The following is a 14925-nucleotide window of genomic DNA, read 5'->3' on the forward strand; positions in this document are numbered from 1 at the left end:
TCAGTGACATTAATCAGTGGCTAAACTTAATCTGATTCAGCAGATCCCATCTAACTGAGCACTAGTCAGTTTTCTGTGCATCTGGTTTGTGGCCCAAAAAGTCTTTCAGAGATTGTATATGCTCAGCGCTTTCAATCCAGTTCCTACTTCTTCTCTATTCATTAGAATACACCCCCCCTTCTAAAGTATGCCTTGAAACCTTAATTTTCCATTTATATTGATCACAAACCCTTTTGCTGGCAGCATCTTCAGGACACTTTGAGAAACACAAAAGCAATACCATATTGTATACATATTTTGAGTTAGGGGAACTAATTTTGTTTCCAGGGTAAAATGCATTGGTGGAAAGAGAAAAGGGAGGAAGGGAGAGAGGGAGGGACAAAGAAAGGAAAGAATCAAAAGTTCTTTAAATTCAATTCAGCTGGGAAGGAAATGGGGTTAGTACTACATATACAAAATAAAAACGGGTTTTTTTCTCTTCTATATATACTTAAAATTAATTTTAATTTTAAAGCAAGTTTGCCTTCCTGTTATATATTAACTTAAGAAAATATGACTTTAGATGTTTAAAATAAAAGGTAAAGGAACTTAAAATTCTTTCTTCCTGGAAACAGAATAAATTATTCTTTCAAATTGCTATCAGAATAATTTGGTATATTTCAGAAACATTGTAAAGATAATCTTAGATAGTTTTGATTAACCAAGTGGAAAACCACTCAGAAACATTTTATTTTACAGCATATCAAAATATCAAATAAAAATTTGAATTTCTGAAAGCTGAAACGTAATAGGATATAGTCATCCCCTCTGCATAATGCATCCCCTCTACTCTTCATGGTAAACATTAAGAGACTGTAAAACTGTCATTTTCCTTATTGAAATTAAATCTATAGTAAAAAGAAAAAAATAAAAATCAAGCTCTATGGTGCCATCTTTTGGACTGTTCAAGTTTTCTTATAATTCATTCTTATAGGAAACAATTTATTGATCAGAATCAAGATAAAGACAGAGACAAAACTATTTGGCTACCTTTTTTCTAAGCTACATTTGCCCTATCTTATTCTCATACTTTTGTATTAGGATTTAAAACATATCCATAAAACAACTACATATAATACTAAAATTCTACCAAAAATTCTGAAAATAAAAAGGCCTTTTGCATAAAAACTATGTGCTCTCAACACTTTTAGGCAGCAGTTCCAAAAGTGAGGTGCGCTCACTGCCGCCAGCAGCAGCGCAGCCGGGACTTCTAGAAATGCAAATTCTTAGGCCACCCTTCAAACTGACTAAACTGGAATTCGGAATGGGAAATCTACCTTTTAACAGGTCCTTGGATTTTGATTCAAGTGGTAAAGAATCCACCTGCCAGAAGACCTAAACAGACATTTCTCCAAAGAAGACATACAGATGGCTAATAAACTCATGAAAAGATGCTCAACATCGCTCATTATTAGAGAAATGCAAATCAAACTACAATAAAGTATCACCTCACACAGTCAGAATAGCCATAGTCAAAAAACCAACAATAAACGCTGGAGAGGGTGAGGAGGAAGATGAACACTCTTGTATTGTTGGTGGGAATGCAAATCTAGAAAGATGGTATTGATGAGCCTGTGTGCAGGGCAGAAATAGAGACACAGACATAGAGAACAAACCTGTGGCCACAGAAGGGGAAGGAGGGGGTGGGATGATCTGAAAGAGTAGCACTGAAACATACACACTGCCATATGTAAAATTAGATAGTCAGTGGAAACTGCTATATAATGCAGGGGGCTCAAATCTGGTTCTCTGTGACAACCTGGGGGGGGGGGGTGGGGGATGGGGCAGAACATGGGAGAGAGGTTCAAGAAGGAGGAGATATATATATATCCAGGACTGATTCATGTTGATATATGGCAGAAACCAAAAGAATATTGTAAAGCAATTATCCTCCAGTCAAAAATAAGTAAATATGAAAAAAAAAAGAAGAATCTGCCTGCCAATGCAAGAGATATGGGTTCGAACCATGGGTTGAGAAGATCCCCTAGAGAAGGAAATGGCAATTCACTCCAGTATTCTTGCCTGGAAATTCCTACGGACAGAGGAGCCCGATGGGCTACAGTGCATGGGGTTGCAAAAGAGTTAGACACCACTGAGCAACTAAACAGCAACAGCGGAAACTTGTAAGAACCACTGTCTTCGGGGAATTTTGAAAAAAGTCCACAGCTAACACTGAACTACTAGTTAGAAATCACTAGTAGATCAGCAGTTCATTACCTTATGTTTCACGTTGGAATTCCCAGAGAGCTTTAAAAATGCCTCAGACCTGCTCCAATATCTGATTAATGGTTCTGGGAGGTAAGTAAAGCCAGGACACTGGGATTTCTGAAAGTCTCTCAGGTGATTCTAAAAAGCAGCCAAAGTTGAGAGCCACAGATCCAGGGGGTTACATTTTCAAAAGTTAAAAGTTCACTGAGTCTTAGGTTAAGCAATGTTTGTAAATGAGACATGAAAAGTTAGCCTTCAAGAAAAAGCATAGCCAGAAGGAACAACAGAAAAACAAGAGTCCTCAACAAGCTTTCAGATTCCATCTCATGAGTTAGCTAGCCAGAAAGACCCTCAGAAAGACGTAGAGACTAGAACAACAGACTGAGAACACTGCACACGCGTTTTGTTCTCCATTCAAGTCAGGCAGCACGGTGCCCATGACCTTTTATCACTAACTCTGATGGAAAAGTGGACCACAGAGCAAGGATTTCAGTTTCATATTTCTCAGGGTATACAAACATTGATGTCTAATGTTAGTAAGCCATTTAGTGCCAGCGTAAAGACCCCCACAAGCCAGAGTTACAGGAAAGGTCCAAAGTGTGACCTGGCTGGAGGTCTTCTTATGTAATTTTATTTTGAGAACACTGCCATGTTAAGAATAACATAATGCCCTTTCAATGCAACTTTTCATATCTACTTTATTTCCTTGGCGTGATTTTAGCTCTGTGTGTATTATTATTTTCAACCAAAATCAAAGATTAAATAATCTGACATTATTTGAAATGTGAAAAAATATAACAGTTAGCTTTCAAAACCAAGATACATACAAAATCCCATTTTAAGAAGAACTGCTTCATGTCCAGTCTGTAGATTTTACTCTTTCAAAGGCTACAAGATGTTTACTATCTAAAGTAGAATTTTCAATAAATAATTTGTTAAATATTTACTGTGTATTCACTAGTTGCTATGGAAATGTTAAAAAGTAGTTGTTGCCTTTATAAACCATCTAACATACTTAAGCACATTTCATAATAACTGACAACAAGAATAAATGCCATATTTGCAGTAAAGTTTGAATGCACCAAGTCAATGAAGAAAGAAATCACATCAAACCATAGTGGTATTTAAGACTTTAAAAAGATAGGGTAGAACTTCAGTCTTTAAGGATGAATTATATGTAGAGTACATATGGGGTACTGCAGTTGGCAGACCAAATGGAAGAAAAGACATGTTTTTGTTAGTCTGTTTTAAAGGGGCAGGGCTGACAATATGTTGCCGTTGTTCAGCTGCTAAGTTATGTCCAACTCTGTGAACCCAAGGATAGCAGCACGCCAGGCTTCCTTGTCCTTCACCATCCCCCAGAGTTTGCTCAAAACTCATGTCCACTGAGTTGGTAATGCCATCCAGCCATCTCATCCTCTGTCATCCCCTTATCCTCCTGTCTTCAGTCTTTCCCAGCATCAGGGTCTTTTCCTGTGAGTGGGCTCTTCACATCAGGTAGCCCAAGCATTGGAGTTTCAGCATCAGTCCTTCCAATGAATATTCAGAGTTGATTTCCTTTAGGATTGACTAGTTTGATCTCCTTGCTATCCAAAGAATTTTCAAGAAACTTCTCCAGCACCAGTTTGAAAGCATCAGTTCTTGGGCACTTGGCCTTCTTTATGGTCCAGCTCTCACCTCTACATATGACTACTGGAAAAACCATAACTTTGACTATATAGACCTTTGTTGGCAAAGTGATATCTCTGCTTTTTAATATGCTGTCTAGGCTTGTTATACCTTCTCTTCCAAGGAGCAAGCATTTTTTAATTTTATGGCTGCAGTCACGGTCTGCAGTGATTTTGGAGCCCAAGAAAATCAAAACTGTCACTGTTTCCACTTTTCACCCATCTATTTGCCATGAAGTAATAGGACTGGTTGTCATGATCTTTGTTTTTTGAATGTTGAGTTTTAAGCAAGTTTTTTCACTCTCATTTTTCACCTTCATCAGGAGGCTCTTTACTTCCTCTTCACCTTCTGCCATTACGGTGGTATCATCTGCATATCTGAGGTTATTGATATTTCTCCCCACAATCTTGATTCCAGCTTGTGATTCATCCTGCCCAGCATTTCACATGATGTATACTCTGCATATAAGTTAAATAAGCAGGGTGACAATATACAGCCTTGACCTTCTCCTTTCCCAGTTTTGAACCAGTCTGTTATTCCACATCTGGTTCTGTTGCTTCTTGACCTGCATACAGACTTCTCAGAGACAGGTAACGTGGTCTGGTATTCCCATCTCTTGAAGAATTTTCCACAATTTGTTGTGATCTAAACAGTCAAACGGAGGAGGCAATGGCACCCCACTCCAGTACTCTTGCCTGGAAAATCCCATGGATGGAGGAGTCTGGTGGGCTGCAGTCCATGGGGTCGCTAAGAGTCGGACATGACTGAGCGACTTCACTTTCACTTTTCACGTTCGCGCATTGGAGAAGGAAATGGCAACCCACTCCAGTGTTCTTGCCTGGAGAATCCCAGGGATGGGGGAGCCTGGTGGGCTGCAGTCTACAGGGTCACACACGTCAGACACGACTGAAGTGACTTAGCAGCAGCACACAGTCAAAGGCTTTAGCTTAGTCAGTGAAACAGAAGTAGATGTTTTTTTGGAATTCCCTTGCTTTTTCTATAATCCAGTAGATGTTGACAATTTCATCTCTAGTTCCTCTGCCTTTTCTAAATCCAGTTTGTACATGTGGATGTTCTTGGTTCACGTACTATTGAAGCCGAGCTTGAAGGATTTTGAGCATCTCCTTGCTAGCATGTGAAGTGAGTCCAGTTGTACAGTAGTTTGAACATTCTTTGGGACTGGACTGAAAACTGACCTTTTCCAGTCCTGTGACCACTGCTGAGTTTTCCAAATTTGCTGGAATATTTGGTACAGCACTTTAACAGCATCATCGTTTAAGATTTCAAAGAGCTCAGCTGGAATTCCATCATCTCCTCTAGCTTTGTTTGTAGTAATGCTTCCTAAGGCCCACTTGATTTCACACTCCAGGATATCTGGCTTTAAGTGAGGGACCAGATCACTGTGGTTATCCAGGTCATTAAGACCCTTTCGTACAGTTCTTCTGTGTATTTTTGCCACCTCTTCTTAGTCTCTTCTGCTTCTGTTAGGTCCTTGCCATTTCCTTGCCATTTCAGTCCTTCATCATGCTCATCTTTTGCATGAAACGTTCCTTTGGTATCTCCAATTTTGTTGAAGAGATCTCTAGTCTTTTTCATTCTACTGTTTTCCTTTATTTCTGCTCATTGTTCCTTTCTTATCTCTTCTTGTTATTCTCTGGAACTCTGCATTCAGTTGGGTTTACCTTTCCCTTTCTCCTTTGTCTCACTTCTCTTCTCAGCTATTTGTAAGTCCTCCTCAGACAACCACTTTGCCTTCCTGCATTTCTTTTTTCCTGGGGATGGTTTTGATCACCACTTCTTGTACAATGCTATGAACCTTCGTCCGTAGTTCTTCAGGCACTCTGTTTACCAGATTTAATCCCCTGAATCTATCTGTCCCCTACACTGTATAATTATAACGGATTTGATTTAGGTCATACCTGAATCGTCTAATGGTTTTCCCTACCATCTTCAATTTAAGCTTGAATTTTGTGATAAAAAGCTCATGAGCTGAGCCACAATCAGCTCCCAGTCTTGTTTTCGCTGACTGTATAGAGCTTCTCCATCTTGGCTGCAAAGAATATAATAAATCTGATTTCTGTATTGACCACCTGCTGACATCTATGTGTAGAGTTGTCTCTTGTGTTTTTGTAAGAGGATGTTTGCTATGACCAGTGCAATCTCTTAGCAAAACTCTGTCAGCCTTTGCCCTGCTTCATTTTGTACTCCAAGGCCAAACTTGCCTGTTACTCCAGGTATCTTCTGACTTTATACTTTTGCACTCCGATCCCCCATGTTTGGATGTCGATGTTCACTCTTGCCATCTCCTGCTTGACCACATCCAATTTACCTTGATTCATGGACCTAACATTCCAGGTTCCTATGCAATATTGTTCTTTAGAGCATCAGACTTGACTTTCACCACTAGACACATCCACAACTGGGCATCGTACCTGCTTTGGCTCAGCCTCTTCATTCTTTCTGGAGCTATTTCTGTGCTCCTCCCCAGCAGCATATTGGACACCTACTGATCTGGGGAGGTTCACCTTTCAGTGTCGTATCTTTTTGTCTCTTCATACTGCTCATTGGGTTCTCAAGAAGAATACTGAAGCAGTTTGCCAGTCACTTCTTCAGTGGACCACATTTTGTCAGAACTCTTCACCATGACCCATCCGTCTTGAGTGCATAGTATGGCTTATAGCTTCACTGAGTTACACACAGTTGTGATGTATGTGCTCATTTTGGTTAGTTTTCTGTGATTGTGGTTTTTATTCTTGAGACTATGGGATTATAGCTCTTGCTTCTTCTGTCCTGCCCTCTGATGGATGAGAATAAGAGGCTTGTGCCAGCTTCCTGTTGGGAGGAACTGGCTGTGGGGAAAACTGGGTCTTGCTCTGGTGGGCAGGGCCATGCTCAGTAAATCTTTAATCCAATCGCCTGCTGAGGAATTGGGCTGTGCTCCCTCCCTGTTAGTTGTTTGGCCTGAGGCAATACAGTCCTAGAGTCTACAGGCTCCACGGCAGGGCTACTGGTGACCTCAAAAAGGACTTGGGCCAACACATGCCACCCAGGACTGTGGCTGCCAGTGCCCCGTCCCTGCAGCAGGCCACTTCCAACCCATGCCTCTGAAGCAGGCCCTCAACAGTGACAGGCAGGTCTGGCTCAGTCCCTTGTGGAGTCACTGCTCCTTTCCCCTGGGTCCTGGTGGGCACAAGATTTTGTTTTTGCCTTCAAAGAGCCTCTGTTTCCCTAGTCCTGTGGAAGTTCTGTCATCAAATCCTGCTGTCCTTCAAAGTCAGATTCCCTGGGGATTCTCAGTCCCTTTGAGGGGTTCCTCATCTGAACCACAGATCACTACAAATGACCTATTTTCTCAATTTTCCCAAGGACAGTATAAAACTAGAACCATTCTAGAATTATAAGGCAGAAATAGGAATGCAGTTGTTTGTGCTAAGTCACTCAGTCATGACTGACTCTGTTGCCCCATGGACCATAGCCTGCCAGGCTCCTCTGTCCATGGAATTTTCCAGGCAACTGGAGAGGGTTGCCATTTCCTACTTCAGGGAATCTTCCTGACCCAGGGATCAAACCCACATCTCTTGTGTCTCCTGCATTGGCAGGCAGATTCTTTAAACACTAGCACCACCTGGGAAGCTAGAAGGAGGGAAGTTAAGTCACTACATAGATGGCTTGGGTACTAGTTCCCACTTAACATGACTCAGAATCACTTAGATGGTTTATAAAGACACATACTGCTGGGCTCCACCCTTGGAGTTTGACTTGGGGGGTAGACCTCAAGAATTTGTATTTTGGGGCTTCCCTGGGGTCCAGTGGTTAACATTCCATGCTTCCAATGCAGGAGGCACAGGTTCAATCCTGGTTGAGGAGTTAAGGTCCCTTATGCTACACAGAAGAAAAAAAAAAGAATTTGCATTTTAAGAAATTCTATGCTACTGATATTGTTGGTACAGGGTTAAGGCCTTGACAATCTTACCTCAGGGCAGTAAAATTTAATTATATGGTGGTTTTCTGGTTAAGAATAGCGGATATAAAGTAAATTTTCATTTTGAAAGGCATTCATACTTCTCAAAGTAAATACAGAAAACAAAGACCCGTAGGAAGAAGTACCATCCCCGCTTACTCCCTCTATTCAAGACAACGTAATTTTGGTCTGTTTTACTGCAGTCTTCTTTTTGCAAATAAATGGAGTATTCTCGGCTGTTACCTAGGAATGTATGCAAACACTCTAGCAATCTATACATGTCACTGAGGCCAAAAGGCATGGTGAATTCATTTACATGTGGTATGCCAAGACAATAATTTTTCTCAGGTTCCTATGAAAAGAAGTAGTTCTGTCCACTGATAGCAGAAAAAGGGCAGTTCACCAATCCTTTCTTATAAAAACTAGCCTTGTGTTATTCAATTTGAGCAGTCTCTCAGTCACCTAGACCACATATTTTCTGATAATATTTTCAACAGTGGTATGTTAGCAATACATTTTCCTTTCATTTCTGAGAATTTTTCTTTTATACTAAATGATAATTTGGTTGGGTAGAAAATTCTTGGGTCTCAATGACTTTATTTCACAACTTTCTGTCTACTGACTTCTGGCACTTGGTGCAAGAAAGTCTAAAACCAGAATGATTTACGCTCCTTTGTATACGGTTGGCCAAAATTTTCATTTGGGCTTTTCCATAACATCATATGGGAAAAACTGAACAAACTTTTTGGCCAACCCAATACATAACGTATATCCACTAAACACCCATGCATGAGCAGCAGCGCTTGGCCTGAACACCTGCATTGTTTCCTAAAGTATACAATTCAAAAAACCTTACCTGAGTTTTTATCTAGGTGTGGATCTCTTTTCACAGGTTTTTTTTAACCTGAAAAGCTGATTCTCCTTTGATTGTACATATCTTAGGTTTGAGAGGGTTTTGTTGTTGTTTTTAATTAAATAAAAGAAAGTAATCTTTAATTATGTATGATCATTTGTGTGATTTACTTCCCACTGAATAGTTATTTCTTTGTTGGGTTCCCAATATCTTTCTTTCATATTCATTACCTTAAAATATTTGGTCTCATCATTCTTATCCTTGTCCTTTCTTGGTGAGAGCTTGTCAAGTTTGTCCTCCACAGACACAGCTTTATATCTGTAATATTAAATTCAACTCCTAATCTATGGCCTTCAAAGTGGAATGGCAGGTTCTGCTATTGTGTTTTAGTTTCCAGTCAGCCTTCCTTATGTGACCTGTTCCCCTGTGTAACCTGCTGCCCTTTCATCCGAGCCTGTTGTCTCCTTACAGACTATCTTTCCTGTTTTATTGGAGCCACATCATTTACACATTATTAAGTATGCCCAATGGTTTTTTTGTTTGTTTTCATTTTTTCCTAGTTCATTTCACATTCACAGGGGGCTCTTTCTTCAGTGCTTCCAATTATGCTCCTTCCCCTTGTTCTGCAGAATTTTTTCAGAGACTTCTCATTTTTCCCATGGTAACATTTCATTGGCAAAAAAAGGCACAATCAACTCAGGCTTAATACCTGCCACTAACAAAGATGTAGATTGCCCTTGATCCTGTTTCTAACCACATGCGCTAATGGAAGCCCTTTTCCAAAATCATGTACAGAATCTAAGCAATTCCAGTGTATAGGGAGTTTGTGACTAGCAGATGCAAACTATTACATACAGAATGGATACACAAAAAGGTTCCACTGTATGGTACAGGAACTATACTCAACATCCTACGATAAACCGTAATGAAAAAGAATATGAAAAAGAATGTACATATGTGTATAACTAAATCACTCTGTTGTACAGCAGAAATTAACACAGTATAAATCAACTATACTTCAATAAAATAAATTTTTTAAAAATCTGAGCAATTCCAAATGCCCAAGAGACCTCATCTAGTGTGTGGTTTTCCTAGAAGGGAGACTTTTCCCAATGACAAAACCTTTGAAACACTTAACAAGTTCAAACACTGAAATTTCACCCTCCAGCTTCCTACCTTCTTAAACCCTCTTTTCCTGCCATAAAGACCCAGTGTGACTTCTCACTTTAAAAGTTCGTCTTTGTCAGTGTCATACATTTGAACAGTTCTTCTGTAATTATTTCATGTCTTCTCCAACTCCTTATAAAGCTATTCAAGGAAAGTGACATCTAAGACTTATTTATTTTGCATCTGTGTTATTAAAAGGTGTGTCAATTGACAGAAATGTACTTTCTTCTCTGGTGGCTCAGACCTTAAAGCGTCTGCCTGCAATGCAGGAGACCCGGATTCGATTCCTGGGTCAGGAAGATCCCCTGGAGAAGGAAATGGCAACTCACTCCAGTACTCTTGTCCGGAAAATCCCATGGACGGAGAAGCCTGGTAGGCCACAGTCCATAGGGTCACAGAGTCGGACACGACTGAGTGACTTCATTTCACTATAAAGTATCCAAACACTTTCACTAAGGTGAGATTTTGTGCAGTAGATATAATCTAGGTAACTACATCCTATAGAGTCTAAAAAAACCTCAACATTCCAATTTCTTTCATGAAACTGTTGAAAGCAATCAGTTCACTTGTAAGCAGAAAAAGGGCTCTACATAAGAAAAAAGACTCAGTCATTTTTGTCAGCTAAAGCGAAGTGAAAGTTACTCAGTCGTGTCCCACTCTTTGCGACCCATGGACTATATAGTCCATGGAATTCTCTAGGCCAGATTCTGGAGTGGGTAGCCTTTCCCTTCTCCAAGGGATCTTCCCAAACCAGGGATCGAACCCAGGTCTCCTGCACTGCAGGTGAATTCTTTACCAGCTGAGTCACAGGGGAAGCGCAAGAATACTGGAGAGGGTAACCTATCCCATTCTCCACTGGATCTTCCTCACCCAGGAATCAAACTGGGGTCTCCTGAACTGCAGGTAGATTCTTTACCAAATGAGCTATCAGGGAAGCCCATCTGTCAACTAAAAAAACTTACTAATTTAAGAAGCAGAAATAGCATATAACATAGTCTTCTGAATGAAGCAAATATTACATCCCAAACCTGCAAGTCTCCAAATATGATTTTGTTTCAACAAGTTCTATTGTATTACATTCATCATCTCACTTCTGCTTAACAATCAACTTTTTTTGAATACCACTCACATAACAATGATGAGAGTGAGCAGGCTACTTACCCCACCCATTGTAATTCCATGAATAAGTGCAATATACGGTTTCTGGCAAGAATCTAAAAGAAATGGAGTTGTAATTAGTTACAATGTTTAAAATACATTTGATTTTTCCAAAAATCACATGTTACATAAACTGTGAAATATCAAGTAGACTAAATACAAAGCTTATAATACAAACATATTTTTTAAAACACATATTCATATACGATCCTAATCAGCTATTCATTGTTATTAAATAACTCAATACCTCAATTTGAAACAAATGAAAGCCCATATAATTCAGCTATTGAGAAAAACAATGTTTCCCTTATAAGTCATGAATGTATATCTAACACAGTTCAGTTCAGTTCAGTCGCTCAGTCGTGTCCAACTCTTTGCGACTCCGTGAATCGCAGCATGCCAGGCCTCCCTGTCCATCACCAACTCCCGGAGTTTACTCAAATTCATGTCAATTGAGTAGGTCATGCCATCCAGCCATCTTATCCTCTGTCGTCCCCTTCTCCTCCTGCCCCCAATCCCTCCCAGCATCAGGGTCTTTTCCAATGAGTCAGCTCTTCGCATCGCATGAGGTGGCCAAAGTATTGGAGTTTCAGCTTCAGCATCAGTCCTTCCAATGAACACCCAGGACTGATCTCCTTCAGGATGGACTGGTTGGATCTCACTGCAGTCGAAGGGACTCTCAAGAGTCTTCCCCAACACGACAGTTCAAAAGCATCAATTTTTCGGTGCTCAGCTTTCTTCACAGCTCAACTCTCACATCCATACATGACTACTGGAAAAACCATAGCCTTGACTAGATGGACCTTTGTTGGCAAAGTAATGTCTCTGCTTTTTAATATGCTATCTAGGTTGGTCATAACTTTCCTTCCAAGGAGTAAGCATCTTTTAATTTCATGGCTGCAATCCCCATTTGCAGTGATTTTGGAGCCCAAAAAAATAACGTATGACACTGTTTCCAATGTTTCCCCATCTATTTCCCATGAAGTGATGGGACTGGATGCCATGATTTTAGTTTTCTGAATGTTGAGCTTTAAGCCAACTTTGTCACTCTCCCCTTTCACTTTCATCAAGAGGCTTTTTAGGTCCTCTTCACTTTCTGCCATAAGGGTGGTGTCATCTGCATATCTGAGGTTATTGATATTTCTCCCGGCAATCTTGATTCGCTTGTGCTTCATCCAGCCCAGCGTTTCTCATGATGTACTCTGCAAAAAAGCTAAATAAGCAGGGTGACAATATACAGCCTTGACGTACTCCTTTTCCTATTTGGAACCAGTCTGTTCCATGTCCAGTTCTAACTGTTGCTTGCTGACCTGCATACAGGTTTCTCAAGAGGCAGGTCAGGTGGTCTGGTATTCCCATCTCTTGAAGAATTTTCCACAGTTTGTTGTGATCCACACAGTCGAAGGCTTTGGCATAGTCAATAAAGAAGAAATAGATATTTTTCTGGAACTCTCTTGCTTTTTCGATGATCCAGCAGATGTTGGCAATTTGGTTTCTGGTTCCTCTGCCTTTTCTAAAACCAGCTTGAACATCTGGAAGTTCATGGTTCATGTGTTCCTGAAGCCTGGCTTGGAGAATTTTGAGCATTACTTTACTAGCATGTGAGATGAGTACAACTGGGTGGTAGTTTGAGCATTCTTTGGAATTGCCTTTCTTTGGGATTGGAATGAAAATTGACCTTTTCCGGTTCTGTGGCCACTGCTGAGTCTTCCAAATTTGCTGGCATATTGAGTGCAGCACTTTCACAGCATCATCTTTCAGGATTTAAAATAGCTCAACTGGAATTCCATCACCTCCACTAGCTTTGTTCATTGTGATGCTTTCTAAGGCCCACTTGACTTCACATTCGAGGATGTCTGCTTCTAGGTGAGTGATTATCTGGGTTGTGAAAATCTTTTTTGTACAGTTCTTCTGTGTATTCTTGCCACCTCTTCTTAATATCTTCTGCTTCGGTTATGTCCATACCATTTCTGTCCTTTATTGTGCCCATCTTTGCATGAAATGTTCCCTTGGTATCTCTAATTTTCTTGAAGAGATCTCTAGTCTTTCCCATTCTGTTGTTTTCCTCTATTTCTTTGCATTGACCACTGAGGAAGGCCTTCTTATCTACCCTTGCTGTTCTTTGGAACTCTGCATTCAAATGGGAATATCTTTCCTTTTCTCCTTTGCTTTTCGCTCCTCTTCTTTTCACAGCTATTTGTAAGGCCTCCTCAGACAACTACTTTGCCTTTTTGCATTTCTTTTCCATGGGGATGGTCTTGATCCCTGTCTCCTGTGCAATGTCACGAACCTCCATCCATAGCTCATCAGCCACTCTGTCCATCAGATCTAGTCCCTTAAATCTATCTCTCACTTCCACTGTACTGTCATAAGTCATGTGTTATCTAACACATAAAGTCATGTGTTATCTAACACAGCTGTATTGAACATCATTTGTTTTTTATGCATCTAAAGAAGCATCTGGATATAAAGAGAAGCATGGACTGAGAAAAAAAAGCATGGACTGAGAGTGAGAAGACCCAGATTTTAGCCTCTGCTTTGTCATTAACTGGCAGTTCAACAATATTCAATATATATGTTGGTATTAAATCCTTACTGTTGTTGTTGTTCAGTCGCTAAGTCGTGTCCAACTCTAGCAACCCCATGAACTGCAGCATGCCAGACTTCCCTGTCCTTCACTGTCTCCCAGTTTGCTCAAACTCATGGACATTAATGCTGTTATATAACCATCTCTCCAGTGACAAAATGTGGTCCACTGAAGAAGGGAATGGCAAACCACTTCAGTCTTCTTGCCTTAAGAACCCCAAAAACAGTATGAAAAGGTAAAAATATGACACTGGAAGATGAACTGTGGACAAGAATCCCTTAAAAGATATGGAGTAGCCCTCACAGTCAACAAAAGAGACCAAAATTTAGTGCTTGGGTACAATCTCAAAAATGACAGAATGATCTGTTTGTTTCCAAGCCAAACCATTCAATATCACAGTAATCCAAATCTATGCCCCAACCACTAACGCTGAAGAAGCTGAAGCTGAACAGTTATATGAAGACCTACAAGACCTTCAAGAACTAACACCAAAAAAAAGATGTCCTATTCATCATAGGGAACTGGAATGCAAAAGCAGGCAGTCAAGAGATACCTGGAGCAACAGGCAAGTTTGGCCTCGGAGTACAAAATGAAGCAGGGCAAAGGTTAACAGAGTTTTGCCAAGAGAACGCATTGATCATAGCAAACAGCCTCTTCCATACACAACAACAGCTCTACATATGGACATCACCAGATGGTCAATAGCGAAATCAGATTGATTATATTCTTTGCAGCCAAGATGAAGAAGCTCTACACAGTCAGCAAAAACAAGACTGGGAGCTGACTGTGGCTCAGATCATAAACTCCTTATTGCAACATTCAGATTTAAATTGAAGAAAGTAGGGAAAACCACTAGGCCATTCAATGGTATATATAGGTATGACCTAAATCAAATCCCTTATGATTACACAGTGGAAGTGACAAATAGACTCAAGGGATTAGATCGGATAGACAGTGCCTGAAGAACTATGGAGAAAGGTTCATGACATTGTACAGGAGGCTGTGGTCAAAACCATCCCCAAGAAAGAGAAGTGCAAAAAGGCAAAATGGTTGTCTGAGGAGGCCTTACAAATAGCTAAGAAGAGAAGAGAAGCAAAAGGCAAAGGAGAAAAGGAAAGATATACCCATTTGAATGCAGAGTTTCAAAGAATAGCAAGGAGAGATAAGAAAGCCTTCCTCGATCAATGCATAGAAATAGAGGAAAACAACAGAATGGGAAAGACTAGAGATCTCTTCAAGAAAATTACAGATACCAAGGGAACGTTTCACACAAAGACAGGCATA

General features: G+C 40.3%; 1 protein-coding gene across 3 annotated transcripts in view; it reads right to left on the reverse strand.

Annotated features, from left to right (window-relative positions):
- HIBCH (3-hydroxyisobutyryl-CoA hydrolase) overlaps window positions 1-14925 on the reverse strand; it is a 107927-nt gene that overhangs the window by 53373 nt on the left and 39629 nt on the right. For all 3 annotated transcript variants that reach the window (XM_043487855.1, XM_043487853.1, XM_043487854.1), the window contains one exon: window positions 11058-11110. In XM_043487855.1, coding sequence (XP_043343790.1) covers window positions 11058-11110 — 53 coding nt within the window. The remainder of the gene's footprint in view (window positions 1-11057; window positions 11111-14925) is intronic.

This window comes from Cervus canadensis, chromosome 15 (assembly GCF_019320065.1).
Source record: "Cervus canadensis isolate Bull #8, Minnesota chromosome 15, ASM1932006v1, whole genome shotgun sequence".
Taxonomy (NCBI): domain Eukaryota; kingdom Metazoa; phylum Chordata; class Mammalia; order Artiodactyla; family Cervidae; genus Cervus; species Cervus canadensis.